Raw genomic sequence first — 27,505 nt, 5'->3', positions numbered from 1 at the left:
AGCAGGATTGACTCAGGTTTTCTCTGTGACTCTTGCGGTCTCTTGGTACTGTTAGCAGCAAGTGTCTTCTTACCTCCTCCTCCCCTCCCATGTCCCAGGGTCAGGAGCGGTCCAGGCACCCGGCGCAGTCCCAGCGCTGGCTGCAGGGCGTCCGGGGCGCCCAGGAGCTTGCTAGGCTCTCAGCTGCCCACACTGCTGCGGGCTTTGTTCTCCCTCCCTTCGCGCGGCCTGCTGCTCCGGGGCGACCCGAGGGCACGTGGCTGGGCGGCTCCCCGGGCCCGGCTCACGTGAGGGACCTTCAACATTAGCGTGGGCCCCGGCCGCGGCCCCTCCCCCTGTTTACATTTCCCGCCCCTTTCCCTTCTCGCTCGGGTTCGGGCATCAGGTCAGGGCGGGGAGGGGGGCTTCGCTGTGGCTGCCGCGCATGCTCTCAGCTCCCGCGCATGCTCAGTAAGAGCCAAGCCGCCCATCCCTTGACGAGCAGGCCGGGCGGCCCCGCCCCCCGTGCCGGCTCCGCCCCCCCCCCCCCCCGGCCAGCTGGGCTCGAGCCTCCCTCCAGCTCAAACTCCGCCTGAGCTCCGGGAGTGGCGGCCGCGGCTAGTAACTTTTCCCTAAGTGCGGGCGGGCGCAGGACTTATGCACCCCGGCTGATCGCGGCCCCGGCAGGGCAGCAGCAGCGGCTCCGAGCCCGCCCCTCGCCGGGCGGGGGACGCTGAGCGGCGGCGGTTGCCCCATGTCCCGCAAGGCCAGCGAGAATGTGGAGTACACGCTGCGGAGCCTGAGCAACCTGATGGGCGAGAAGCGCCGGAGGCAGCCGGACGCCTCGGCCGGCTCCAGCGTGGCGGCGGCCGGGGAGCGCAGCCTGATCGCCGCCGAGTCCTGCTCCAGCATCAACAGCCAGGCGTCCGGCGGGGAGCTGGAGCGGGCGGCCCGGCGGCAGTTCCAGCAGGACGAGAGCCCGGGCTTCGTCTACGTGGTGTCGGTGTTCTCCGCCCTGGGGGGCTTCCTCTTCGGCTATGACACCGGCGTGGTGTCCGGGGCCCTGCTGCTCCTCAAGCGGGAGCTCAACTTGGGCGCCCTCTGGCAGGAGCTGCTGGTCTCCAGCACGGTGGGCGCCGCCGCCCTCTCGGCGCTGGCCGGCGGGGTGCTCAACGGGCTGTGGGGCCGCAGACCTTGCATCCTCCTGTCTAGCTGCTGCTCATCGCGGGCGCCGCCCTGCTGGCCGCTGCCCAGGACAAGGAGACCCTGCTGGGGGGGCGCGTCGTGGTGGGGCTGGGCATCGGTGAGTCCTGCGCTGCCAGCCCGCCCCTCGGTCCCCGCCGCTTCCCCTTCTCTCCCTGGCTGGCTCCCTTCCCTCCCTCTGCTTCTCTGCCCCGCTTCCCCCGCCCCCTCCTGCGCCGCGGCTTGTCCCTTGCAGTGACGCGTGACTTTCTTTCAGTAACTCGGCAAGTATGCCCTGAGCGCTGACAGTCGCTGGCGAGTGCACAGGCAAGCCCAGGAAGGGCTGGGGATGAGGGTGTTTTAGGTCTTGCCCCCCCCCCCCCCCCCGGCAGGAAATTGCCACTCCCGGCTAGAGTGACAGGAGTTGAGGTTACATGGGCGGGGCCAGCACTGTTCCTCCAAAGCAGGGACACTCCCTGCATGGTCCATATACTCCCCTGCGCTTGGGGCATCTGGCTCGCAAAAGTGGGCGCCCCCTCCCCTAGGGATGACCTGGTTATCGTGTAGCTTGAAAGTGGGAGTCCGACTCAGAGTCTTTGTTTCCCCTGTGTGCTGTGGAGGAATGACGGGCTTGGCAGTCGGAAGGTACTCGGTGCTCTTCGGTTTTGTCCTGGGCTCCTCACTGTAGTATCCGAGTGCCTTCCAGTAGCATATTAAGCAATGTGCTACATAGCTGACCTGTGTGGTTAGTTCTCTGATTTTCTTCCCCAAAGGGAGAAGTGCTGGCAGTGGAGTGGCTGGTTTTGTTAGTTTTTTTTTTCTTCTTCTTTAAATGTAAGTATACCTGTTGATGTGTGTGTTGGAGAAGGCAAGGTCAAAGTATGGGTATTGCACTTAGCAGAAAGTGGTGAGGCTTGTGATGGAATTCCAACTGGATCTCTGCAGTGGACTCCTATAGCATTGGGCAGGTTGCTTCACCAGTCTGCCTCCATTTTCCCCATCTGTAAAATGGGAATAATACTACCTCCTAGAATTGGTTGTTAGGATTAATGTCTGCATATGGCTTTGAACCTGAAAAGTGCTGTATCAATGCCAAGTATTTGATTAGTGTGAGGATAAATATCTGTCCCACCACTTTATTCAGGCTCAGTACCTTGGTCTGTGTATTTGGCCAGTTTTCTGATTCTCCTCCATCTACAGTAGATGACTATCTGCATGGGCGCTCTCAAAGCGGAGGGTGGAATGTTGCTTTGTATGAAATTGCCTCCACAGATTCTTACTTCTGGAGTCATGTGCCATGCCATAAAAAGCATTAAAGCAGTTAGCTGTGGGAGGAAATGAGCTGTGATGTGTGGGTGGAGTGACACCTGGATATTTTATGAACAGGGTTTTAATAATTCCAAAATTTGTACAGAAGGAGATATATTATCCCCACAGATCTCTGTTCTTGGTATTTACTTACCAGTAAGTAGAAAAGGGGGACTTGTGGCACCTTAGAGACTAACAAGTCCTCCTTTTCTTTTTGTGGATACAGACTAACACAGCTGCTACTCTGGAACTTACCAGTAAGCGTAGTTCTCAACTTCCTCAAAATATTGATTAGAATACAACTGTATGGAGACGGAAAGCAAGTTTAGCAGCAAGTAGTAGCTACCCAAACCACAAAAGAACATATCCTTAGGCCAGGTCTACTCTAAAAAGTTAAATTGACCCAGTTACATTGCTCATGAGCCACATAGTTAAGTCAATCGAACTTGATGTCTAGACAGCACTAGAAAAATTATTCTGTTGACCTAACTATAGCCTCTCAGGTAAGTGGATTAACTACAGTGATGGGAGAACGGTTGCTGTAATGCGTGGCTACGCTGAAGAGGTACAGCTGCAGATGCGCTGTATATTTGTTTAAGCTTAAACATAACCTTAGACTGTTCATGTTGGAGCACCCCACAACCATTTTATACTAGTGCCAGTCTCAGGCAAATATTTTAAGCAATGTAAGAGCTGATCTTTTGACATTTACAGATAGAGGATGATGAATGTGTTGGAATAGGGATCTTCAAGTGATGTCCTGAGCAACAGAGAGAGGGTCCAGAAACAGCAGTCTCTCCTATTTGTGGACATAGTCTTTCCCATTGGCTTCTAGTTGGTATGGGATAGTATTCAGTCATTCCAGCCCACCTAACGGGAAGAATGCTGTCCCTTCTGGCTCATGCCGTGGAATACGGGAGAAGGAGTTCTATGCTATTCCCTTCTTCAACTTCCAGGTGGCTTTTTTGAGGGTCCTCCTCTGTGAATATCTCCCTTCTCAAATCTAGAGGCAAAGAGAATGATCAAAAGTAGAGAATATGAAAAAATAGATTCTGGCTTAATACACTTAAAGATTGTCAAGGTATCTAACCTCATAACAAATGTCCCCTCTGTGGTTCTCTGCTCTGTTGGATACATACTGAGTGTATAATTATGAAAATACACTAATAAGCTAGTAGAAGTTCTTTGATTCAGCTAGACAGCATTTGTTTTAGAAGCCAAAGAATCAGGACTTAGATTCCATTAGTGCTGCCTTGAGCAATATGAATTGCTATTTTGTTTGTTTCAGTGTGTAGTTCTTGATACACGTCTGTATGGACTGTAAATACAGTTAATTCTGCCTGTTTTTTCCCCCCCAAGTTTACTGGATGGGCTTAAAATGTGAGCAATACTTAATCCATTTTAATCTTGATGGGGGGAGGGGGAGAGGGTCTGCTACATGCCAAATGAGTCCTAAATAACACTTTGTCTCTCTCATATTCTGGGACCCACACAGTTACAACAATGCTGCACTCAACACATGTCACTCTTCAGTGGCCCCACCTCCTCCCAGACTTAAAGATTTTATTGCACCAACCTTCATCTAAGGAAGATTGGATAGGATCTTGGAGCCCTTCAATGTGGCTCCTTTGGTTTTTTGGGAGATCATTCCTCCTTTTCTCTGTTGCATGTTCATTCTTCTGCAGAAGAACCCAGTTTGAGACTGAGTGCTATTTCTCAGCCATTGAATGAGCCCATTTTTTGAGAATTCTGTAACTTGTTACAAACATACTTGCTGTGTTACAATTCAGTGGTTTTTTTTTTAAGAAAAAAGTTAAACCAAGTCATATTGAAAAGAGATTGAGCTAAAACTAGCTCCTTCATTTCGTTTGTGCCACACTTCTAGTCAATGTGTTCCAGTTAAATTTACTACAGTGATAATGTACAAAACAATCAGAATATATACCGTATGCCCAGGATGGAAAGCTTTTGATGCACCATTAATACCCAAAATATTGGGGTTGGGAATTTTTTTTTTTTTAATTCTAGACCCTCATACTTTGTATGTGCACTTATTTCTGCGTTGTCTACAGTGTCATATGGCTACGTACAATGTATGTTTTTTGCCCTATATGTTATATCAAGTACAGTAAGGAAAATTGCATCATTAGCATCAATACTTCATTTATAATCTGACAGTAATTAGGGTTTATGAACAATTGAAGATGATTAGCACAAACTAGATCTAATTTGTGCTATTTATCTTTTGCATTTGAAAAGTTAAACTTTATTTTTGTTCCAGCTTAGGGCCTCAATGTAGTCCATGTCAAAAGAAGTTTGCCATTCATTTACTTCAATTAATATCAGTGTCAATGAGACACTCTTGTTGATGCTGAAATTAATGCTGCACTCAGGATTGTCAAGGACGGTCTCAAATCAGTGCTTGTACCATGGGTTCTAGTTTTGACAGGCATTGCACCAGTCAACATCAGACGAGATGTTGCTGTGGTCTTGGAGTACAGCAAGATCCTGATTGCACCGGACCTGCTAATACAGTAACACCTTAATCCACTGCCACTCTCTGGACTCAAATCCAAGAAGCCTTTCTGGATACGTGTGTCAACACTACAGGCCAGTGGAAAGGACACGAGCACTTGCTGGTTCAAATCATGGACCACTTTTGACATCCCAAACAAAGACCTGATTCAAGATCCAACAAAGAGGTCCCGGGATTCTGCCGTTCCCATACTCAGTGGACTGTACTCAGTCATATTTGGACAATGCACAGAAGGTGTGGACATCTCTTCCACAAATGGAAAAATCAAAGAATCAAGAAATTGTGTGGTACAAACCATGCGACACATCATGAACAGCTGCTGTCCAATTCATGCTTAGTGGTAGCACCAGGTGGATCCATTTAGCTACCCAGAAGCTTTAGAATGGCTTTCGAATCTCAAAATGCAATTATCATGCCAGCCCCATGTTTTTCAAATGCCATACAAAAGATTTACTTCAATGGGACTAGAACAGACTGGTCCTTTTGATTTTTGTTTTTGCGTTTCTAGATATATAAAGGCCTGATTCTGCGCTCTCTTGCAAAGGTGTTAGTTATGCTGGTGTCAAACCAGAGTAGTAATAGATTTTTGGCTCCATATTTTTGAATGCAATATGGCTTTGTGGGTTGAAGTATAAACTGAAAATCAGGAGGTCGGGGTTTTATTTGTGATAGTCACAGACCTCCTGTATCCTCTTGAGTAAGTGACTTTACCTCTCTGTACTTCTCCTTTCCCATCTGTACAGCAGAGATAATGCTTGTCTTGCAGGGGCTTTGTAAAGTAAATGCTGAGATTCTTGGATCGGAAGCACTGCAGAAACTGAATAAAATTGTTGACCTCTTTCAAATGTGGCAGTTCTTTATACATGTGGTGATATTTTGATATTGCTTCATTTTTTCAGAAAATGAGCAGTTAGTCATTCATTCATAACAATCTGAGCAAAAAAGTTAAGTTATTACTGGAATATGTAATGATCCCAACAGGATTTGAACAACCCACAACCTTCTGTATAAAAGTAATGATGCTCTTAGCCAGCAAGCTCTACATAGTCTCGTTGTTGTTAATTTTAGAGTTTTAAATTAACCACCAGAGGGAGCTTGGACAATCTCATGAAGGCAACAGAAATTTGGAGATACGCAAAATGTAGAAATTTTAGTCAGTATTTCTGTCAGTTCAACCAAACTGGAATCCTGGTATTGCATACGAAAAGAAAAGAACAGCAGATGAATAACAACAAATTCCTCTTTCCTGTATATTTTTGCATAAGAAGTGTGCCCGTTAAAAAGAGGTTTTTGTAATTCTATTCAAATTTGGTGGTTGTTGGTAAACATAAGTGTAACAGAACTGGGTGTGTTATGTAATTCATTCCTGTATGGAAGGCAATAGCAAAGCATCAGAACATCAGAAGGTGGATAAGGAATTGGTTAAAGGGGAGACTGCAACGGGTCCTACTGAAAGGCGAACTGTCAGGTTGGAGGGAGGTTACCAGTGGAGTTCCTCAGGGATCGGTTTTGGGACCAATCTTATTTAATCTTTTTATTACTGACCTTGGCACAAAAAGTGGGAGTGTGCTAATAAAGTTTGCAGATGATACAAAGCTGGGAGGTATTGCCAATTCAGAGAGGATCGGGATATTATACAGGAGGATCTGGATGACCTTGTAAACTGGAGTAATAGTAATAGGATGAAATTTAATAGTGGGAAGTGTAAGGTTATGCATTTAGGGATTAATAACAAGAATTTTAGTTATAAGTTGGGGACGCATCAATTAGAAGTAACAGAAGAGGAGAAGGACCTTGGAGTATTGGTTGATCATAGGATGACTATGAGCTGCCAATGTGATATGGCTGTGAAAAAAGCTAATGTGGTTTTGGGATGCATCAGGAGAGGCATTTCCAGTAGGGATAAGGAGGTTTTAGTACCGTTATACAAGGCACTGGTGAGACCTCACCTAGAATACTGTGTGCAGTTCTGGTCTCCCATGTTTAAAAAGGATGAATTCAAACTGGAGCAGGTACAGAGAAGGGCTACTAGGATGATCCGAGGAATGGAAAACTTGTCTTATGAAAGGAGGCTTAAGGAGCTTGGCTTGTTTAGCCTAACTAAAAGAAGGTTGAGGGGAGATATGATTGCTCTCTCTAAATATATCAGAGGGATAAATATAGGAGAGGGAGAGGAATTATTTAAGCTCAGCACCAATGTGGACACAAGAACAAATGGGTATAAATTGGCCACCAGGAAGTTTAGACTTGAAATCAGACGAAGGTTTTTAACCATCAGAGGAGTGAAGTTTTGGAATAACCTTCCAAGGGAAGCAGTGGGGGCAAAAGATCTATCTGGTTTTAAGATTCTACTCGATAAGTTTATGGAGGAGATGGTATGATGGGATAATGGGATTTTGGTAAGTAATTGATCTTTAAATATTCAGGGTAAATAGGCCAAATCCCCTGAGATGGGATATTAGATGGATGGGATCTGATTTACTATAGAAAACTCTTTCCTGGGTATCTGGCTGGTGAATCTTGCCCATGTGCTCAGGGTTTGGCTGATTGCCATGTTTGGGGTCGGGAGGGAGTTTTCCTCCAGGGCAGATTGGAGAGGCCCTGGAGGTTTTTTTGCCTTCCTCTGTAGCATGGGGCATGGTTGACTGGAGGGAGGCTTCTCTGCTCCTTGAAGTTTTGAACCATGATTTGAGGACTTCAATAGCTCAGACATGGGTGAGGTTTTTCATAGGAGTGGTGGGTGACATTCTGTGGCCTGCGCTGTGCAGGAGGTCGGACTAGATGATCAGAGTGGTCCCTTCTGACCTTAGTATCTATGAATCTATGAAAAGCAGAAAACACTATATCCTGCTAATCTTGTGACATTTAAACCTAGCCTAACTTCATCTGTATGCAGTTTTTATATTCTGGTGGTTATCTAAGATGCAAGTCTCTCTTTAGCATTGTCTATATCCCCATTGCTTTCCAAAAACGAAAAAGCAGGCTAGGAAAGAATGGGCTTGCATTTGAATTAGGATTGTACTGTTACAAGTGAATGACAACATTTGGGATCTAAAATAATCTGCCTCTATATGAAAAAAGGTAATAATCAGGACTTTGTATGCAAATTGAACTTTCTTCTTTCTGCTTCCACCCCTGTACCATTGCAAACTAAGGACAGGACCCTGCCCTCAGCTACCTAGTAAAGTATATTTAGTAAAATGAGTTAATGTACATGTGCAATAGCTGTGGTGTGGTCTGAAACATGCAGTGAAGTTCACTAACTCAGCTCATTCAGTCCTAGTGCAACAGTGAGGCCTCCATGTATTAAAACAGCCATTTTTTTTCAGGTTAGTATTAAAGTTCTTAGAAAACTTGATCTTCACAAATATTGAAAATGAAAGATACTCCTTGTTTATAGATTCTGTTTGTTGGCTTCTGTCACCACACTAAGGTTTTTTTTTTTTTAAACCAGAAAGAATAAGTGTCCACAGTGAAGCTTTCCCTTCTCGCCAGTGACTTGCATTAGGAGACATTTCTGGGAAAAAGAAACGTGCTGTCCAAGGATTAGCTGAATAGTCTTTATATTATGTTAGCTCCTAAAGTATACATAGTACTTATTCTTGAGATTACACTCTTGAAAAAAAAACCTGAAGGGTGTTGTGGAAAGGGAGACTGCATACAAAGTGAACGGGTTCATGAATTGTCCATGTCTTGTTAATTCCATGGAGTCCTAATTACCTATTCATATTATAACATAGTTTTAGATGGGTGGTGGAGGGGGGGTTTGAGGTGGTAGAGATGAAGGGATTGTTGGAGTAAGAGTGAGTAGATGAAGAGGGGAAACTGAGAAATTAAGTGGGGGGGGGGGGGAAAATGAGGTGTCTGGAAGGTCCTGACTTGATTTGTTATAATTTCTTTGTTTCCCTTTGTACATGGTTGGTTTACTGTAGTTGGTAGCTCCCCAGGATCAGGGAAGGGAGAAACTATTGTTACTTCTCTTGACGTGAGCAGTTAGCCATATTTGGGGTGTTTGGGATTTCTTCCAGTTAGAAGAAATTGGCAAGTCAGGTATCTTCTTTCATGTAATTTTGTTTGTTTACAAAATACTCCTGCTGGTATTCTGCACCACTACACGGTGCAGAATTTTGCATGGAATTTAATGTTCCCCATAGAATTTTATTTTTCCCTGCAGAATTTGTGATTCGCGCGCCCCCCCCCCCCCAGCACTCCTGCCTGCTGTCAGTCCCAGCGCTGACAGCAGGAATGTCATTGTATTGTGTCATTTTGATAAAATATACAGAATTTTAAAATATTGTGCAAAGAATTTTTTTATTTTGATACTTCTGGGGGAATTCTGCAACAAAGAATGTACATGAAGACCTGTATCCTAGAATACAGTAGGGGACGGTTTCTTTGCTTGGTGTTAGAAGCCTGTCTTTCAAACCAGCGCTCTGCACCTAAATTTTTTTTTTCTCTTAGCTGTGTTTCAGGACCATGTTACCACCACTTATGTTACTGTCTGCTTGGCAGTCTTTCTTCTTCTCTCTGACTCTGTCCTAAAAAGAAAAGGAGTACTTGTGGCACCTTAGAGACTAACAAATTTATTAGAGCATAAGCTTTCGTGAGCTACAGCTCACTTCATCGGATGCATTGATGAAGTGAGCTGTAGCTCACGAAAGCTTATGCTCTAATAAATTTGTTAGTCTCTAAGGTGCCACAAGTACTCCTTTTCTTTTTGCGAATACAGACTAACACGGCTGCTACTCTGAAACCTGACTCTGTCCTGTGTCTCATTCTCATACCCTTACCCAAAAAAAACACCAGCTGAGCCCCTGCCCAAATAGCTGAAATTCCTGAGGGTATACTCTGCAATTAAAAACCCGTGGCTGGGCCATGCTTGCTGACTCATGCTAAAGGGCTATTTAATTGCAGAGTAGATGTTCTGGGGATTGGGCTGAAGACAAGGCTCTAGGACCCTGTGAGGTCGAAGGTCCCAGAGGTCAAGCTGTAGTCTAACCCCAAATGTCGACATCCTAATTGAACTGGCCCACAGCCTGAGCCCCATGAGCCCAAGTCAGCTGTCACTGGCTATCTGCGGGTATCTACTTACTGTGTAGACATATCCTGAAGGTCTTAGATGTGTTTTTTTGTTTTGGCTGGAGACATGCTTCTGTGTTTTGTGACGAAGTTCACTTAACTGTCTCAAATGCCTGATTTACAATGGCTTCTTTACACTTAAATGTAAGGTGGTAGTTATGCCCCATGCCTAACAACAAGGTTTAACCTATGCCATAGCAATATACTGCTGAAGTGAAGGCGAACTGTCAGGTTGGAGGGAGGTTACCAGTGGAGTTCCTCAGGGATCGGTTTTGGGGGGACCAATCTTATTTAATCTTTTTATTACTGACCTTGGCACAAAAAGTGGGAGTGTGCTAATAAAGTTTGCAGATGATACAAAGCTGGGAGGTATTGCCAATTCGGAGAAGGATCGGGATATTATACAGGAGGATCTGGATGACCTTGTAAACTGGAGTAATAGTAATAGGATGAAATTTAATAGTGAGAAGTGTAAGGTTATGCATTTAGGGATTAATAACAAGAATTTTAGTTATAAATTGGGAACGCATCAATTAGAAGTAACAGAAGAGGAGAAGGACCTTGGAGTATTAGTTGATCATAGGATGACTATGAGCCGCCAATGTGATATGGCTGTGAAAAAAGCTAATGCAGTTTTGGGATGCATCAGGAGAGGCATTTCCAGTAGGGATAAGGAGGTTTTAGTACAGTTATAAAAGGCACTGGTGAGACCTCACCTAGAATACTGTGTGCAGTTCTGGTCTCCCATGTTTAAAAAGGATGAATTCAAGCTGGAGCAGGTACAGAGAAGGGCTACCAGGATGATCCGAGGAATGGAAAACTTGTCTTATGAAAGGAGACTTAAGGAGCTTGGCTTGTTTAGCCTAACTAAAAGAAGGTTGAGGGGAGATATGATTGCTCTCTCTAAATATATCAGAGGGATAAATACAGGAGAGGGAGAGGAATTATTTCAGCTCAGCACCAATGTGGACACAAGAACAAATGGGTATAAACTGGCCACCAAGAAGTTTAGACTTGAAATCAGACGAAGGTTTTTAACCATCAGAGGAGTGAAGTTTTGGAATAACCTTCCAAGGGAAGCAGTGGGGGCAAAAGATCTATCTGGTTTTAAGATTCTACTTGATAAGTTTATGGAGATGGTATGATGGGATAATGGGATTTTGGTAAGTAATTGATCTTTAAATATTCAGGGTAAATAAGCCAAATCCCTGAGATGGGATATTAGATGGATGGGATCTGAGTTACCCAGGAAAGAATTTTCTGTAGTATGTGGCTGGTGAATCTTGCCCATATGCTCAGGGTTTAGCTGATTGCCATATTTGGGGTCGGGAAGGAATTTTCCTCCAGGGCAGATTGGAGAGGCCCTGGAGGTTTTTCGCCTTCCTCTGTAGCATGGGGCATGGTTGACTTGAGGGAGGCTTCTCTGCTCCTTGAAGTCTTTAAACCATGACTTAAGGACTTCAATAGCTCAGACATGGGTGAGGTTTTTCATAGGAGTGGGTGGGCTGTGCAGGAGGTCGGACTAGATGATCAGAATGGTCCCTTTTGACCTTAGTATCTATGAATCTGAGTTGCTCCTGGCTGTGTCAATCCTCCTAAAGCTCACAAAAGGTGGGTCTTTATCACCGTTTGAAAAGTTAGGGAAAGTAGGTATGTCGAGCAACTTGCCACATTTAGTAGTGATGACATTAGTCTCTAAGGTGCCACAAGTACTCCTTTTCTTTTTAGTAGTACCTCTGTCATCTCTCATTTTCTGAACAGTGCATCAGCAGGCTGCGTGCCCACACTCCATCAGCTGGTCTGCCTTCTTTTCTCCCCTTCCCTCTGCTTCCTTCTTTTCTGCCAGTTTGAACCATATCCTTCCTGTGACACCAGCACTCAAAATGCTTACCAAATGTAGAAAATGTTCGTAATAGATCTTTTCAGCCTCTGTACTTCAGATAGATTAGATAATTTAGCCTTATGTTAACTAACACACATGCATCCTTCTTCCTGATCACCATCCTGTCTTGTCACCACAATAAAGCTAATCGATCTACTGGAGGAGGCAAGGGTTAGGATTAAAAAGGGTTGGGCATCAGAGGTTGGGGTATAATTGGTGGAGGGTCTCCTGAGGGAGATACTGCATCCCTTTGACAGGAAGGGTCAGCACCAAATATAATCTTGACACTAATGCTTGACCAAAGTATTGTCAATATTTAATACCAACCTCATTTGTACTCCACTATTTTAAGATGTCGTTTCAAATGCCCTGGACCATTATTTATACTGAAAACACTGCAAAATCCCCACTAACAATGTGGGTTTGTCCCTCTCTAGTAGCTACACAACATCTGGAGGTTTGAGCCTGCTCCTGTGTTTTGAACTAAAGGCCTTAAGACCAGATTTTAAAAGATATTTAGGCATTTAGATGCAGATAGGTGGATAGCATGGACAAAGGGTGTAGGCGCCTGAGCTGAAGCAGTAGAGGCTCATGCTTTTAAATCTAGAGATCTGGGGTTCATTTCCCCCAGAGAGGGGGTATCATTGTGAACAGCCCTACACGGGGCAAAGAGCTGAGCTGACAGAATGGGTTACACACTCCTCATGACCAGAGATGCTCATCCCAAGCTATTAGAGGTCCACAGCTATTCAGATCCTCACATTAACCTGAAGGCATTCAGTGCCTGCATCTAACAGCATGAACTGCTAGTGCATGAGCTGAAATACCAGGTCCATTAGCTCAAAGGCAGTATAGACTCATAAACCACTGTCTGTGATGTAGCCCTTATAGGGTGACAAAGAGCCCCATGATTTAGGATAGGTTACAGTTGCATCTTCTGAAGACTTCTACCCTCATAGTAAGCATATATTTGTTATATTGTAGAATCCTAACCCTTCTGGCATTGTATTGACGTAACTCCTGTGCTGTTTCAATAGTTTGTCCTAAGTAACATTGTGTCAACATACAGGATGTTAACTTATAGGAACCTTAACTACTAATACAAAACATAATACCACTTTTAACTCTCACTTGTGCAATTCTTTGGTCTGAGCAGTTAAGACGTGTTCAATTTCATTCCTCAGACTGTTCTAGTGCACTTTTATTAATAAGAGGTCTGAAGAAAATGTGACTTTGGAGAATATGTGGTGGAGCTTTTTGAAATAGTTACAACTATTTTATTTATCCTTTTATTTTTTTTTTCCTTCAAAATGCCCTAGGAAATTCATGTAGCTCGTACATGAATATGCATTTGAAACTGATTTTTTTAATTCAACACACAGATATTGCATAATACATTCAAGTTATCATGGAAATCTGTATGTAAACTTTACTATGCGGTGCTAGAGTTTCATTGTACAAGAAATGTATGTAATATGTTTAATGTGTAGATTAAAGTATTTCAGTTCATGTTATGAAACATGTATCATAAAACACATGTGCCTCTTGGATCCAGGTTAGCATGTTGTAAAAACATCAAATTTTGCACTTCCTGACTGTAATTTTAATGCTGCAACCTTAACATTATATTAGCATAATGTTTACCTTTAACTTCCTGGGAGGAGGGAATTGCAGAGGAGAATTGTCCCTGTTTAAAATAAAAACAAACATAATTGAAGACCAAATTGTAACTTTTTTTACACATATTGCCAGATCCATGCAGTTGTTATATATGAGCTCACTTTCAAAATCACTTTTTTCCAAAGGAGAGAGATCAGTGACATCAGTCTAGCAAGCATAAAGAAAATTATAAAAATCATAAAATTACCCAATGGACCTGCAGCAAAACAAACTGCTTAAATTGAAGGGTTTATAAACAGTTCAGTCAGTAAATAAATATATGATCAAGGGTATTACTGAAAGGCAACCATAACAGTAGCATGGAGCATGCACTATAACACTTTCTGGTATGGATTATTAGAATTGAATCTGTATGTAATTTTACTCGTAAAAGAGTACTAACATATATCTTACACTTGTGTATATGGGGAGGACAAAATTCTAAAACACTTTCCTTATTAATTATTAAAAGTGGGCATTGAAATGCCTAGATTTTTTTTCCTTTTGAGCTGTGAGAATCACTAACATTTCTATGTTTCGATTCAGATATTGACCTGATCTAGAAGTCCATTTTCAATGACACAGTGGGTCCGTATTCTTGTGTAAGCGAAATGAGTGAAGTTTCAGAAATTTAGGTTCCGTTAATCTTTAAGAATTACATTCAGTAAAAATGTATTGGGCCTCCAAGCTGCAGAACCATACAGCAGCTCTGAAAAGTGGGGTGTTTTTTCAGTTGTTTGCTTAGTCTTATATAAGACAGATTGTATTTTTGCTATACGTATCAAGTGTCACGTCAAAGAGGAAAACTTACCTGTGAATTTACCATCTTGTATACATTTTTAAAATATAATTTTACAAAATAGAATGGAAAATGCATGGTAAAGACTTCATTTTGCTTCATCTCATCTTCATTTTGCTCATCTTGCTTAATCGTTTAACAATTCAGTTATACCCACTAAAACCAATTCACACACCACAGTTAGCAGGGGATAAGGAAATTTTAACAGTAGAGGATGCTTCCATGCATTTAAAAGTGACTAACAAGCAGATGTTTCACGGATTGATTGCGCTTCAATCATTGCTTCATGGCAACAAACTAAATCCCTAAAATTAGATTAAACCTGAAAATTTCCAAGATGTGTATTACTTCCTATGGATGAGCCTGTAGTGAACCATACTTGGGCTAATTAATTCAAAAGTTTTCCCATTCTATTAAATTATGCTTCAAAGGAAGAAGATAAAGAATGCATCACAGCAAGTAGCTATTGTGACATATCCTCCTATCTAAAGGAGATAAGCTGTTTCAGTGTGCCTACTGAGCCTGAAGTGAGGAAAAAGAAAAGGAGTACCCGTGGCACCTTAGAGACTAACACATTTATTAGAGCATAAGCTTTCATGAGATACAGCTCACTTCATCGGATGCATTTGGTGGAAAAAGCAGAGGAGAGATTTTTACACACACACACACACAGAGAGAGAGAGAGAACATGAAACAATGGGTTTATCATACACACTGTAAGGAGAGTGATCACTTAAGATAAGCCATCACCAGCAGCAGGGGGGGGAAAGGAGGAAAACCTTTCATGGTGACAAGCAGGTAGGCTAATTCCAGCAGTTAACAAGAATATCACAGGAACAGTGGGCGTGGGGCGGGGGAGGGAGAAATACCAGGGGGAAATAGTTTTACTTTGTGTAATGACTCATCCATTCCCAGTCTCTATTCAAGCCTAAGTTAATTGTATCCAGTTTGCAAATTAATTCCAATTCAGCAGTCTCTCGTTGGAGTCTGTTTTTGAAGCTTTTTTGTTGAAGTATAGCCACTCTTAGGTCTGTGATCGAGTGACCGAGAGATTGAAGTGTTTCCAACTGGTTTTTGAATGTTATAATTCTTGACGTCTGATTTGTGTCCATTTCTTTTACGTAGAGACTGTCCAGTTTGGCCAATGTACATGGCAGAGGGGCATTGCTGGCACATGATGGCATATATCACATTGGTAGATGCGCAGGTGAACGAGCCTCTGATAGTGTGGCTGATGTGATTAGGCCCTATGATGGTATCCCCTGAATAGATATGTGGACAGAGTTGGCAACGGGCTTTGTTGCAAGGATAGGTTCCTGGGTTAGTGGTTCTGTGTGTGGTTGCTGGTGAGTACTTGCTTCAGATTGGGGGGCTGTCTGTAAGCAAGGACTGGCCTGTCTCCCAAGATCTGAGAGTGATGGCTCGTCCTTCAGGATAGGTTGTAGATCCTTGATGATGCGTTGGAGGGTTTTAGTTGGGGGCTGAAGGTGATGGCTAGTGGCTTCTGTTGTTTTCTTTGTTGGGCCTGTCCTGTAGTAGGTGACTTCTGGGTACTCTTCTGGCTCTGTCAATCTGTTTCTTCACTTCAGCAGGTGGGTATTGTAGTTGTAGGAATGCATGATAGAGATCTTGTAGGTGTTTGTTTCTGTCTGAGGGGTTGGAGCAAATGCGGTTATATCGTAGCGCTTGGCTGTAGACAATGGATCGAGTGGTATGATCTGGATGAAAGCTAGAGGCATGTAGGTAGGAATAGCGGTCAGTAGGTTTCCGATATAGGGTGGTGTTTATGTGACCATCGCTTATTAGCACCGTAGTGTCCAGGAAGTGGATCTCTTGTCCAGGCTGAGGTTGATGGTGGGATGGAAATTGTTGTAATCATGGTGGAATTCCTCAAGAGCTTCTTTTCCATGGGTCCAGATGATGAAGATGTCATCAATGTAGTGCAAATAGAGTAGGGGCATTAGGGGACGAGAGCTGAGGAAGCGTTTTTGGCATACTGTGGGGCCATGCGGGTACCCATCGCAGTGCCGCTGATTTGAAGGTATACATAGTCACCAAATGTGAAATAGTTATGGGTCAGGACAAAGTCACAAAGTTCAGCCACCAGGTAACCGTGACAGTATCGGGGATACTGTTCCTGACGGCTTGTAGTCCATCTTTGTGTGGAATGTTGGTGTAGAGGGCTTCTACATCCATAGTGGCTAGGATGGTGTTTTTAGGAAGATCACCAATGGACTGTAGTTTCCTCAGGAAGTCAGTGGTGTCTCGAAGATAGCTGGGAGTGCTGGTAACGAGGGCCTGAGGAGGGAGTCTACATAGCCAGACAATCCTGCTGTCAGGGTGCCAATGCCTGAGATGATGGGGCGTCTAGGATTTCCAGGTTTATGGATCTTGGGTAGCAGATAGAATACCCCAGGTCGGGGCTCCAGGGGTGTGTCTGTGCGGATTTGTTCTTGTGCTTTTTCAGGGAGTTTCTTGAGCAAATGCTGTAGTTTCTTTTGGTAACTCTCAGTGGGATCAGAGGGTAATGGCTTGTAGAAAGTGGTGTTGGAGAGCTGCCTAGTAGCCTCTTGTTCATACTCCGACCTATTCATGATGACGACAACTCAACTAAAACCTCTCCAACGCATCATCAAGGATCTACAACCTATTCTGAAGGACGACCCATCACTCTCACAGATCTTGGGAGACAGGCCAGTCCTTGCTTAAAGACAGGCCCCCAATCTGAAGCAAATACTCACCAGCAACCACACACACCACACAACAGAACCACTAACCCAGGAACCTATCCTTGCAACAAAGCCCGTTGCCAACTCTGTCCACATATCTATTCAGGAGATACCATCATAGGGCCTAATCACATCAGCCACACTATCAGAGGCTCGTTCACCTGCGCATCTACCAATGTGATATATGCCATCATGTGCCAGCAATGCCCCTCTGCCATGTACGTTGGCCAAACTGGACAGTCTCTACGTAAAAGAATGAAAGGACACAAATCAGACCTCAAGAATAACATTCAAAAACCAGTTGGAGAACACTTCAATCTCTTCGGTCACTAGATTACAGACCTAAGAGTAGCTATCCTTCAACAAAAAAGCTTCAAAAACAGACTCCAACGAGAGACTGCTGAATTGGAATTAATTTGCAAATTGGATACAATTAACTTAGGCTTGAATAGAGACTGGGAATGGATGAGTCATTACACAAAGTAAAACTATTTCCCCATGTTGTTTTTCCCCCACCCCCCCCCCCTGTTCCTCAGATATTCTTGTTAACTGCTGGAATTAGCCTACCTTGCTTGTCACCATGAAAGGTTTTCCTCCTTCCCCCCCCCCGGCTGCTGGTGATGGCTTATCTTAAGTGATCACTCTCCTTACAGTGTGTATGATAAACCCATTGTTTCATGTTCTCTGTGTGTGTATATAAATCTCCGCTCTGTTTTTTCCACCAAATGCATCTGATGAAGTGAGCAGTAGCTCACGAAAGCTTATGCTCTAATAAATTTTAGTCTCTAAGGTGCCACAAGTACTCCTTTTCTTTTTGCGAATACAGACTAACACGGCTGTTACTCTGAAACCTGTCCTTACAATGGTTGAGATACACATGCAGAGCAACACAATTTCTGAAAATTGTTTTGGTGCATCCTCCTAAAACATGTTGTTGTGGTGGGTATGGTGCATTCTGAGACCACTGAGGCTCAGCTTCTGTAGCACCTATTACTTTTGCTGGGAATAGGCTTTTTCACCTAGTGAAGAATTCTGAGAGAGTTGTGTTTTGCTACAATTTTACAGGATCAGATAGTATTACTTTCATTGCCAACATATAACAGTTTCCTAAGGGGTTGGATGACATGGGAGAACTGCATGGCTGCTGTGGGTCTGAAAAGATTTCAGGAGTGGGGGTATGTATGCATTTTTCAGTCTCTACTTATGGTGGATGATGCTTATGATTTTTGCTTTTGAACAAGCAGTGAGGCTAGTTTCAAAGTGCCTGCTCTAGGTGTTTTCAAGCAGAGATGCTAGCCCAAGTAGAGCACCAGTTTTGGACTGGAATCCAATGATTTTTTTGGGGAATGACTACCCCGTAAGAAAAACATGAAATATTCATATTAAATTAATTTTAACCAAACACTTCTCAGCATGCTTTGTGATTCAGCTTACATTATCTCCAGAAAAACTCAGTGTTTTTTAAATTAGTCTTTTCTGTACATCATAAGAGCAAAAACCTAAACAAATCTGTGTGTTCTTACCTTAGAAATATCAGCAATGTCAAGCTTAATATGCCAGTATTTTTGTTGGCGAATTTAAGCTTTTAGATATGTATTATGAACTCCCACCTTAACTGATTCTATAATAAGGAGATTTTCTCCTGTGTGTTTATAAAAATATGATTTTAACAAAGCTTTAAACAATGTCTAAAAAATAATTTGTCCTTTACTTTGCTTGGCTCCTTACATATCATAATTCATAACGTCACTATTTCTCCAGTCATCGTTGTCGTCTGGTGTAGACGAGACCTGAATTTCTTACACAAATAAAATAAAAACAATTTAAATTTTCAAGGCACTCTTTTTACAGCCTTAAGAAGCAACTTTTTTTTCTTTGCAGTTCTTTTAAGCAAGTGCAGAAAATCTGTCTGGATGTCTTCTAAAACAACTTTAATTTTCCTTCCTTACCCAATAGCTTCTGGTGCCTTCATGTTGCTTCCTTTGTTGTTTACTGCTCTTGCCCAGTGGTTTGCCCAATGAAAAACGTACCATCTTAACTAATGTCTATTTGAGGTAGAATAAAAACTTGAGCTTTACATAGAGAGTCCACTCTAACCAGTTTTGATTGCGCATGTCTCCTAAGAAAGTCCTAAAGAGGAACACTGGACTTTTCTATTTTGGATGCTGGGTGGTTCTTATCCGTCTGTTTTAATTTTTGTCTTCAGTATATTCTCAATCACAAAATGAGATCTGACCTTGGATGAAAGTGTTCTTTAACCACCTAACGGACTTTACTCCTGCATGGGCTGGACGCTTCTAGGGCTTTTCCTACATTGGCCAAAATAAGACCTAAATTTCATCACCATTATAATTCCATGAGCAGAAGTAGTGTTAGGGTTCAGTCATAGTTATCTAGTGTCCTCTAACTCAAACTTTAGACAAACATGGGAGTAAAAACAACCATGTCCTGACTACTTTACAGCTTCTTCTATGGCATGGACTGGTATGATCTATGGATCCCTTTTTTTTTTTTTTTTTGCCAGTGTAGACTCACAATCAGCCTGTAGCAGTGCATTGATGAAAGAGTTACCTAAAATGGGCCAATATTTTGAGTATCCCTGAGAGAGGATTAGGAGTGAAAAGGACCTATTATGTATGGAGAGTAAAAAATACACATTGAGTTAGTAAATATGGATGTGAACTCGGAATTCCTGGCAGTTGATGACCAACTATGCTAATGAAGACTTAAAAGATTAAGACTAGGGCAACTTCAGAAATACCTAAAGGTGGCACAAGCCCCAAGCATGAGGCTTAACACAACCTGCAGAACCCACAAGATGCATCAAGGGGCACTTGGATAAACACGGTGGAACTATTAGACTTTTCTACCATGTAGGGGCTTCATCTTTTTGGCCATTCTTTAATGGAGTTCATGCTAACATGCTGTATTTATCATGCTTTTAGCCTAGTTATGATTTATATTCTGCTCAATTACTACTCTTCCTTTTCAATTTAACTTTCAGTGCCAACCAGCCTTTTGAAATATAAGAACCATAATGGTTGATTAAGGAATTCGTTGTAGGAGTCTAGCATCCATGTAGAGAGAAGACTGTTTGTGGGTGTGTTTTTTTTTTTTTTTTTTTAAACACAATTTTAAAGAGAGTCCGAGAGATCAGCATCTAGGCACTCTTTTTAACGGAGGGAACTTTGAATGCCTTAAGGGGGCGCCCAGGCAGAGTCCTAACCAGGAGGAGTGCTGAGGTGACCAGGTACACTGAATGAAAAGTTAACATCAGACAGAAAGGTACATTTGGCATTTTAAACTTCAAAGCTGGTATCAGAATGTGCACTTCGGCAAATGCTTGCACTAAGGTACCTTTTTATGTGTTTACAGGTCCTTGCTTACTGGACTGTTGAGATCAGTAGTAGCTATGTGAGCACAGGAGTGGGGAATCTGCCTGAGGAGAAAAGGTAAGTCTAGTTTTATTCACTACTGAGTTGGACCTCTACGATTTTTTTTCCTCATAGATAGATTCCCTGCTCCTGCATTGGTCATAGGTGCTGCTGACCTCGCCAATCTGGTTCACACTGGGACAGCTCATCCTCAAGGGGAAGCCGGAAAGTGCAGGACAACAACTTCAGGAACCTGCAAAAGAACTAAAATGTTACAGGTGTCCAGGCATGAGCTGTGTGATGTTTGTTTACATTTTGAAAAAGAAGAGTCCTGCTCTGTAGCGATAGTCTCTTTTATGTAAGAGGGGAGTAATGTGCAAATAAAACAAATCCTAGCTATTCTAAATCCTAATTACTGCATTCATTCTTGTAGTGTTGTAGCTGGGTTGGTCCCAGGATATTGGGGAGACAAGGTGGGTAACATAATAGCTTTTATTGGACCAACTTCTGCTGGTGAGAAAAACAAACTTTCAAGTTTACACAGAGTTCTTCTTCAGGTCTAGGAAAGATACTCAGGGCAGGTCTACATTTAAAATGTTGCATCGGCACAACTGCAGCACTTCAGTGAAGATGCTCTTACACCGACGGGAGAGCTTCTCCCATTGGGAAAGTTAATCCACCTGTCAGAGGCAGTAGTTATGTTGATGGAAGAAGCTCTCCCATCGACATAGTGTGGTCTACACAGTTGGTTAGGCTGGTATTGTGACCGGGTGCCTGGGATAGTCTACACTGAGAATGCCACACTTAGGACAGACAATCCCCCAAACTAGTGGCTTATTCTATAATTAGATTCACCAAGCTAGTAACAGAAGAGCTTCTGCAGTACCATGTTGGTTAACCAGAAGCCAAACACAGTTCCCTTTTGGCATTCCAACCCTTGGTTTCCATCCAGACAAACGGGTGTAATATAGTGATGTTGAAAACCCATTTCATCCTTTTGGATCAATAAGAATCTCTCATATGATCAGACACTTACCCCAGATCAGTGTGTGTCTTAGATCTTGTACAAATATGCTGTCAGCCAATTCTTAGTAAACTAACTGAAGATTTAATAATAAGAGTTATAAATGGTTAATAGATCATATACATACAAATGATTGCAAAGTCCTTATAGCAGGTTTGTAGCAGTGATAGAATAGACTGCTGGCTTGTAAAGTCTCTCTGGTAACTTCCAAAAGATTGGATGGTCCTCAGTCCAAAGTTCAACATACTCCTTTTAGTTGTAAATCCACAATCTAGCGAATTTAAAGCAAGAAAGAGGCAAAGCGGGGGTGTCTCAAGTATATTTATATCCTCTGCCTTGTGCATAGAAATTTATTATTCCAAAGAGAGCCCACAGCCCAGGTGAATGGAAAGTTACGGGCCCAAGATGGAATCTGAGGTCGCATGTCCTTATCGCATGTCCCTACACGTTTGATGAATCATGGGGTGGGGAGGCATTGATGCCTCGCTGTCTGAGGCATCCTCAGGAAGAGCTATCTGCATGGAATGAGTTTCTTCAACGATCCATTGAGTGGAGTGTCCTTGATGTTTCATCAACATGCAGCTGTCTAGCCTTAATGTAAATTCTATCTGGCGGGTGTCACCCAGGAGTACAACACATGTTTAAGATACAAGTGCATAGCCAGTATTCATAACTTCAGATACAAAAATGATACATGCATATAAACAGGATAATCATACTTAGCAAATAATGGCTTTTACATTGATACTTTACATGACATACTTTCGTACAAGATTTGTTGCAATTGTATAACAGTGGTAGCAACAGTGATATAAATTGTCATCTTTCTTAGACATAGCATCACACATACAGCTACATTGTTCAGGGGTGTGGGTTTCTCACACCCCTGAGGGACAGTTCTACCAGTATAGGTCTCTAGTGTAGACCTGGCCTCATAGTGTGTCAGCTAAATAGAAGAGTGGAACAGATAAGGAGTTAACACATGTTGCAAGAGACCATTCAAGGCAAAGTGGGCAGCTAACACCTCTACAGTCATAGGACAAAAGAGGGTTAGTGGGTTACAGATTGGTGTAATGAGCCATAAGTCCATTGTCTTTAAGTTCATGATTTTTCTGGTGTCTAGCAGAATTATGAACGTATGTTCCCAGGTTCGTCTTTTGAACGAGTTGTGCAGGTTTCCTTTGAGGACAATAACTGAGAGATCAGATAAGAATGATTGTTTTGAGAAAAGTATTCACCCACAAGTGATTTTAAATGTTATCATTTTTCTGTGTTTAGTGCATAAAGCAGAGGACTGGGAGTCAGGACCCTGGGGTTCTGTTCCCAACTCAACAGCTGGCTTAAGCAAGTAATTAAATGCGTTTTGTTTTGCCTTAGCTTCCTTTACCTTAAAGTGGGAATAATACCATCTCTGCCAAATACTTTGAAAGCTCTTGCTGAAAGGAGATATGCAAGTGCAACTTCATCTAAAATCTATTTTCTAAACAACTTTCTTCAAAAACCAGAACTATAGAAAAACACCTTTTTAATTATTAGGTTATCTTACATTGTCACATATGATCTCACTTGAAAAAATATCAGCTCTGGGATAAAAGCCAATGAGAGGCTTGAACCAAAGGAGTAAACTTTTAGAAAGTTGAGCATCTGAAAAAGGACTTAAAATGGAAATTCACCTATAAATGTAGTGTCAGTAGAATTACTATGTGCCTGATCCTGCATAGTGTTGAATGTCCTTGACTCCTGATCAATAAATCAATTGAAAGAAATCAATAAAATTTGGGAATGATGTTCTCTTTAGGCTGTCTCTGTTCCCCTGGTGCATTCACTCTTATCCTGGGAGCAAAAGTTTTTTTTTGTTTTTAAAGCAGGCTATTCCATCAATTTTTGCAGAGGGTGTATGGTTAGGTAATTCAGTGTAAGAGATGTCCAGCTTCAACAAAATGGTCTGCTGTTCTGGGCAGAAATTCTTTCCATTCAAGATTAAAATATCAGCTCACATTGTGGGTCAGATATTTGACCCACAGAATGGCAATAAGCAAACTACTGAGGAAGAACTCTCTTCAGACCATAGTCTTCCTGCATACAGAGAATACTCGTGTCATCTGTGAGTTCTGCAGACCTGGTGGAAGATACAAATGGCAAGCTGAGCTGCTATGGGAGAGCTGCAGGAATTGCTCTCCTGTAGTGACAGAAAGCTTTTTTGTATTCTTCTAGTATACCTTTGAAACTTGCATAATCAGAGGACATAGTAATGAAACTTTCCTGAAAAGTTAGCTTTCAGGCTTGTAGTATTAATTTGAATAAAAACTTGCTTTGCAGTATATGTTCAGACACTCCCTGGGTTACGCAAACCCGACTTACGCAAATCCGCACTTGGGGGGAAAAGTTCCGTAAGCTAGAAATAGGAGTGTGGGTATTTTTTTTGCTTTGTTTTTTGTATAATGCTCGGAGATATGTTTCCGACTTACGCAAAATTGGAGTTATGCAAGGCGTTCCGGAACGGAACACTTGTGTAAGTTGGGAAGCATTTGTATCTTTGGAACAAATACTAATTTTCAGAAAGTGTTATGCAAGAAGTATGACTAACCTAGAGCCAGCATGGACAGAATACAAAGGGACCTAGATAGCTGGAGAGACAGGTAGAAAATAACAGAGGTCAGATTGTGGCAGGGCCTGGGTCTGTGCAGCTCACTAAGCGAAGTGAACTTTCACTGGAATATTTTGTTGGTTTATTTTGGGGCTTTTTTATTCAGTGCAAATAAGACTTTTTAATCTCTGGCCCTATTCTCCTTACCTAGCTGAACGGACTTAATATTACCTTAATGTTTAAACAGGGCAACTCCCATGTCTCTAGGAAGGAAGATGATGAATTAGCATTCTGTGACCAGAACATTAACCCAGGGCCTGAAATTAACCCTCCATCACAGAATTGTGATGGACTTTCAGCTTCTGTTTTAAACAGGAATTGTTTCGGAGCCTTCTGGCTGCGGGGAAAATTGAATGTAAATCAATGCAATGTTGGTGTCTTCCTGAGTCTGCAGAGAGCCTGAAACAATAGATCTGAGGTGTCAACTGTGTAATTCATCTGAGTCAGGGGTCCTATGGACTCCATGATACCATAAATTTGTCCTGTCCTCCAGATCCTGCAGAATTCAGTGTTTCTGCTATGGCATTCACCATTTTGTTGCAGTCAAAGTACTCAACATTTTGTTTTTCCTCCCTGCCTTGCCAGGAGCTGCCCACACTTGGCTCTTGTTCTCCAAGTGTCCCTCACAAGGGTGCCTTAATTGGATTAAAATAGGTTTCCTGCATTGGTCTGTGGCTCCAGGCATCAGGGCACTGGAGCCAGAGTCCTGCTTGTGGCCCAAGGAACGGGGAATCCAAAGTGCTGGCAGTCTAGCTGAGAGCAATGAAGCAACCAAGGCTGACGCCAACGAGTTCCTGAAGCTAGCTACGTGCTCTCTGCTTTTCTGGCTCATATGGGGAGAATAAAATTCAGAGCCAGGCTTCCTGGACAACTTCACAGGAGCAAGGGATCATGGTGTGAAGCCAGGCTACCTAGACAGCTGGGCAAACAATAGTCAAAAATAATTTTGTTTTTTACCCCGATGAACATTTTCAACTATGAGCTATAGTTGTGTTCTTTCTATGGGTGGAGGGATGGGAATGAAGGGTGTTTCATGGGGAGAGAATAAAATAACTTTGCAGAATTTTAAGATTTCTGCTGTGGAATTTGATCCTACTGTGTTGAGTACATGAGGAGGCACTGCTTAGAACATATGCTGCTTTTTTTTTTCCATATGGAACAGAAGTTCTTTTGAAAAGATAAAGATCTTAGTTGACTTCCTCAAGTGTGAATAACTTCCTTGATCCGGATAATGTGGAGAACCGATAACTGTACAGGCTAACACCTACCTGGAAATAATAAACTCTCATCTGTACGATGGTATTGAGTGGAAAAGCAAATAAACGAAGCTTGATCCACCACTCCATTTCACTAGTTTTAGGCCACATGACTCCCGTTGATACACTAGTTTCACACTTATGTGATAACAGTGGTGAATCAGGCCTGTGAAGTGATAGAAATAAAGGCGCTACGCATCTGAATTTTTGTATGTTGCTCTCTGTAGCTTTTTTTTAAATGTTCAGGTTAATAATACTTAAATTCTGTGGTAAATATGCTGAATTGTGCTTAGATGTATATTGGAAATATTATGCTTTGGGATTTTTCTTAGCTTTAAGGCATTCCTGATGATACAATAAGAGAGAACATACAATTTTGTGATGTTCATTTAGAAACACTTATACTAGTCTTGTGCATGAGATCATTACTTTTTGTGTAACTTGTTGTATTTCTTACACTTCATTGAATTTGAGGTTTATTTTTCAATAGCATTGCTGTTACTTCCCATCTTACTCAGAGCAGTGCTGCGTTTCCTGCTTAAGACAAAGGATAAATGGTATTTGAGAAAAAAATATTTATTCTTTTAAACTTCCCAACTAGTTAGTTGCTGGCAGTTGTGTAAACACCACAAACTCCCAACCTAATTGAGTGAACTAGCAGCACTTTGCAGCATTTTCAGTTTGCAGCTTGGACTTTTATTTGCCCCATGTTATCTGGCATAAACTAAATTGCTACTAGATATGTTTACGTATTAAATAGTGTAGTTAGTATACATTCACCTCTCAAGGTGGAGATTTTCACTACTATTCTATATGCCTTCTCTGCTGTGCCAGTACACCCCCTTGTAGGACAAGCCAATCTAGTCTTAGTGTTTACCCACTTGAACCCAGGGCAGGCCCTGCTTGGTGCAATGGCGATTTTGCCTATTCTAGCAGAGCATTAGCTCTGCTATAATTAAAGCTAAGACCAGTTTTCTGTCTGCACCAGTGCAGCTAACATAGTAGCTGAACTAACAATGAAGTCTCTGTCTAGAGCAAGGCCTCGCTCCTTGCGGCCTCAAAGTGTGAGAACCTGATGTAGACCTATCCCATGTGGCAAGATATCAACCAAATCACTGTTCTGCTCCAACATATACAGCTTTAAGACTCCTCATTTCAGCATACAATTTTAAATACAGTACATTCTGCTTAATAGGAATCCTGACATTAGCAACTTCTGGTTCATGGCAACACCTTTCCAGTAATCAGTCCCATCCCGTTAACATCACTGTTAATAGGATTCAGATATTTACAGTGGCATGCAACTTAATAGCAACTTTTTTTTTTTTAAAGGACCCACTTACAGGCAGGTTTGTCAGGCTGCAGCCAGGGAAGGAAGTGCCAATGTAATGCTGACAGACCCTGGTCATTGGCAGGTGGGATCGAACCTGGGGCTTCTGGAGCTTAGTGCATGAGCTTCTACAGCATGAGCTAAAAGCCAACTGCCTGTTAAGACTAGTGGTCTTGGTGCCACTAGATGGGACAGAACACCACACCCAGGAGGTGTGTGGGTTACACTAGGATTTGCCTTCCTTGGATGCAGCCTTTAAACCAATCTGTGGCCCGTGCTCAGCCTGTCCCAGCACTTCCTTCTGGGGCTGTAGCCTGGCAAACCTGCCTGCTCATATTGACTACACAGGAGGTAAAGGGCGGTGGGCTGGGAAGGGAGGCTGCAGACCGAGTAGCCCAGATGTCGAAGCTGCATGGTACCTCTCCCTGCACTATCAAGGCTGCGCCCTGCTGGGGGAAGGAATAGCTGGGACATGCTGAGTCGTGACCCCTGGAGAGCACAGACAAAGGTACAAGTGCAGCTCCACAGGCTCCCAGTGTCCCTTCTCCCTATAGAAAATTCTGGCATCCAGTCTGCAGCCCCTCTCCCCGCTTGCAGGATTGCAGCCAGGAAAGGCATGTCCCAGCGCTTCCTTCCCTGGCAGTTGTCTTGAAAACCTGCCTTCCACTTATTGGCAACTGCCAGATAATGGCAACTTTTTGCTGGCAATTGAGGGTTCCAG

General features: G+C 42.8%; 1 protein-coding gene across 1 annotated transcript in view; it reads left to right on the top strand.

The window, feature by feature from the left end:
• Nucleotides 1-530: 530 nt before the first annotated feature.
• The window catches only part of SLC2A13 (solute carrier family 2 member 13), a 329,544-nt gene continuing 302,569 nt past the window's right edge, over nt 531-27,505 (top strand). The window contains 2 exon segments of the mRNA XM_038392556.2: nt 531-1,190; nt 1,193-1,282. Of these exon segments, the coding sequence (XP_038248484.1) occupies nt 734-1,190; nt 1,193-1,282 (547 nt within the window). The 5' untranslated portion in view covers nt 531-733.

This window comes from Dermochelys coriacea, chromosome 1, assembly GCF_009764565.3.
Source record: "Dermochelys coriacea isolate rDerCor1 chromosome 1, rDerCor1.pri.v4, whole genome shotgun sequence".
Taxonomy (NCBI): domain Eukaryota; kingdom Metazoa; phylum Chordata; order Testudines; family Dermochelyidae; genus Dermochelys; species Dermochelys coriacea.
Note: the sequence above shows the minus strand (reverse complement) of the source record. Positions and strands in the feature narration are given on the sequence as shown.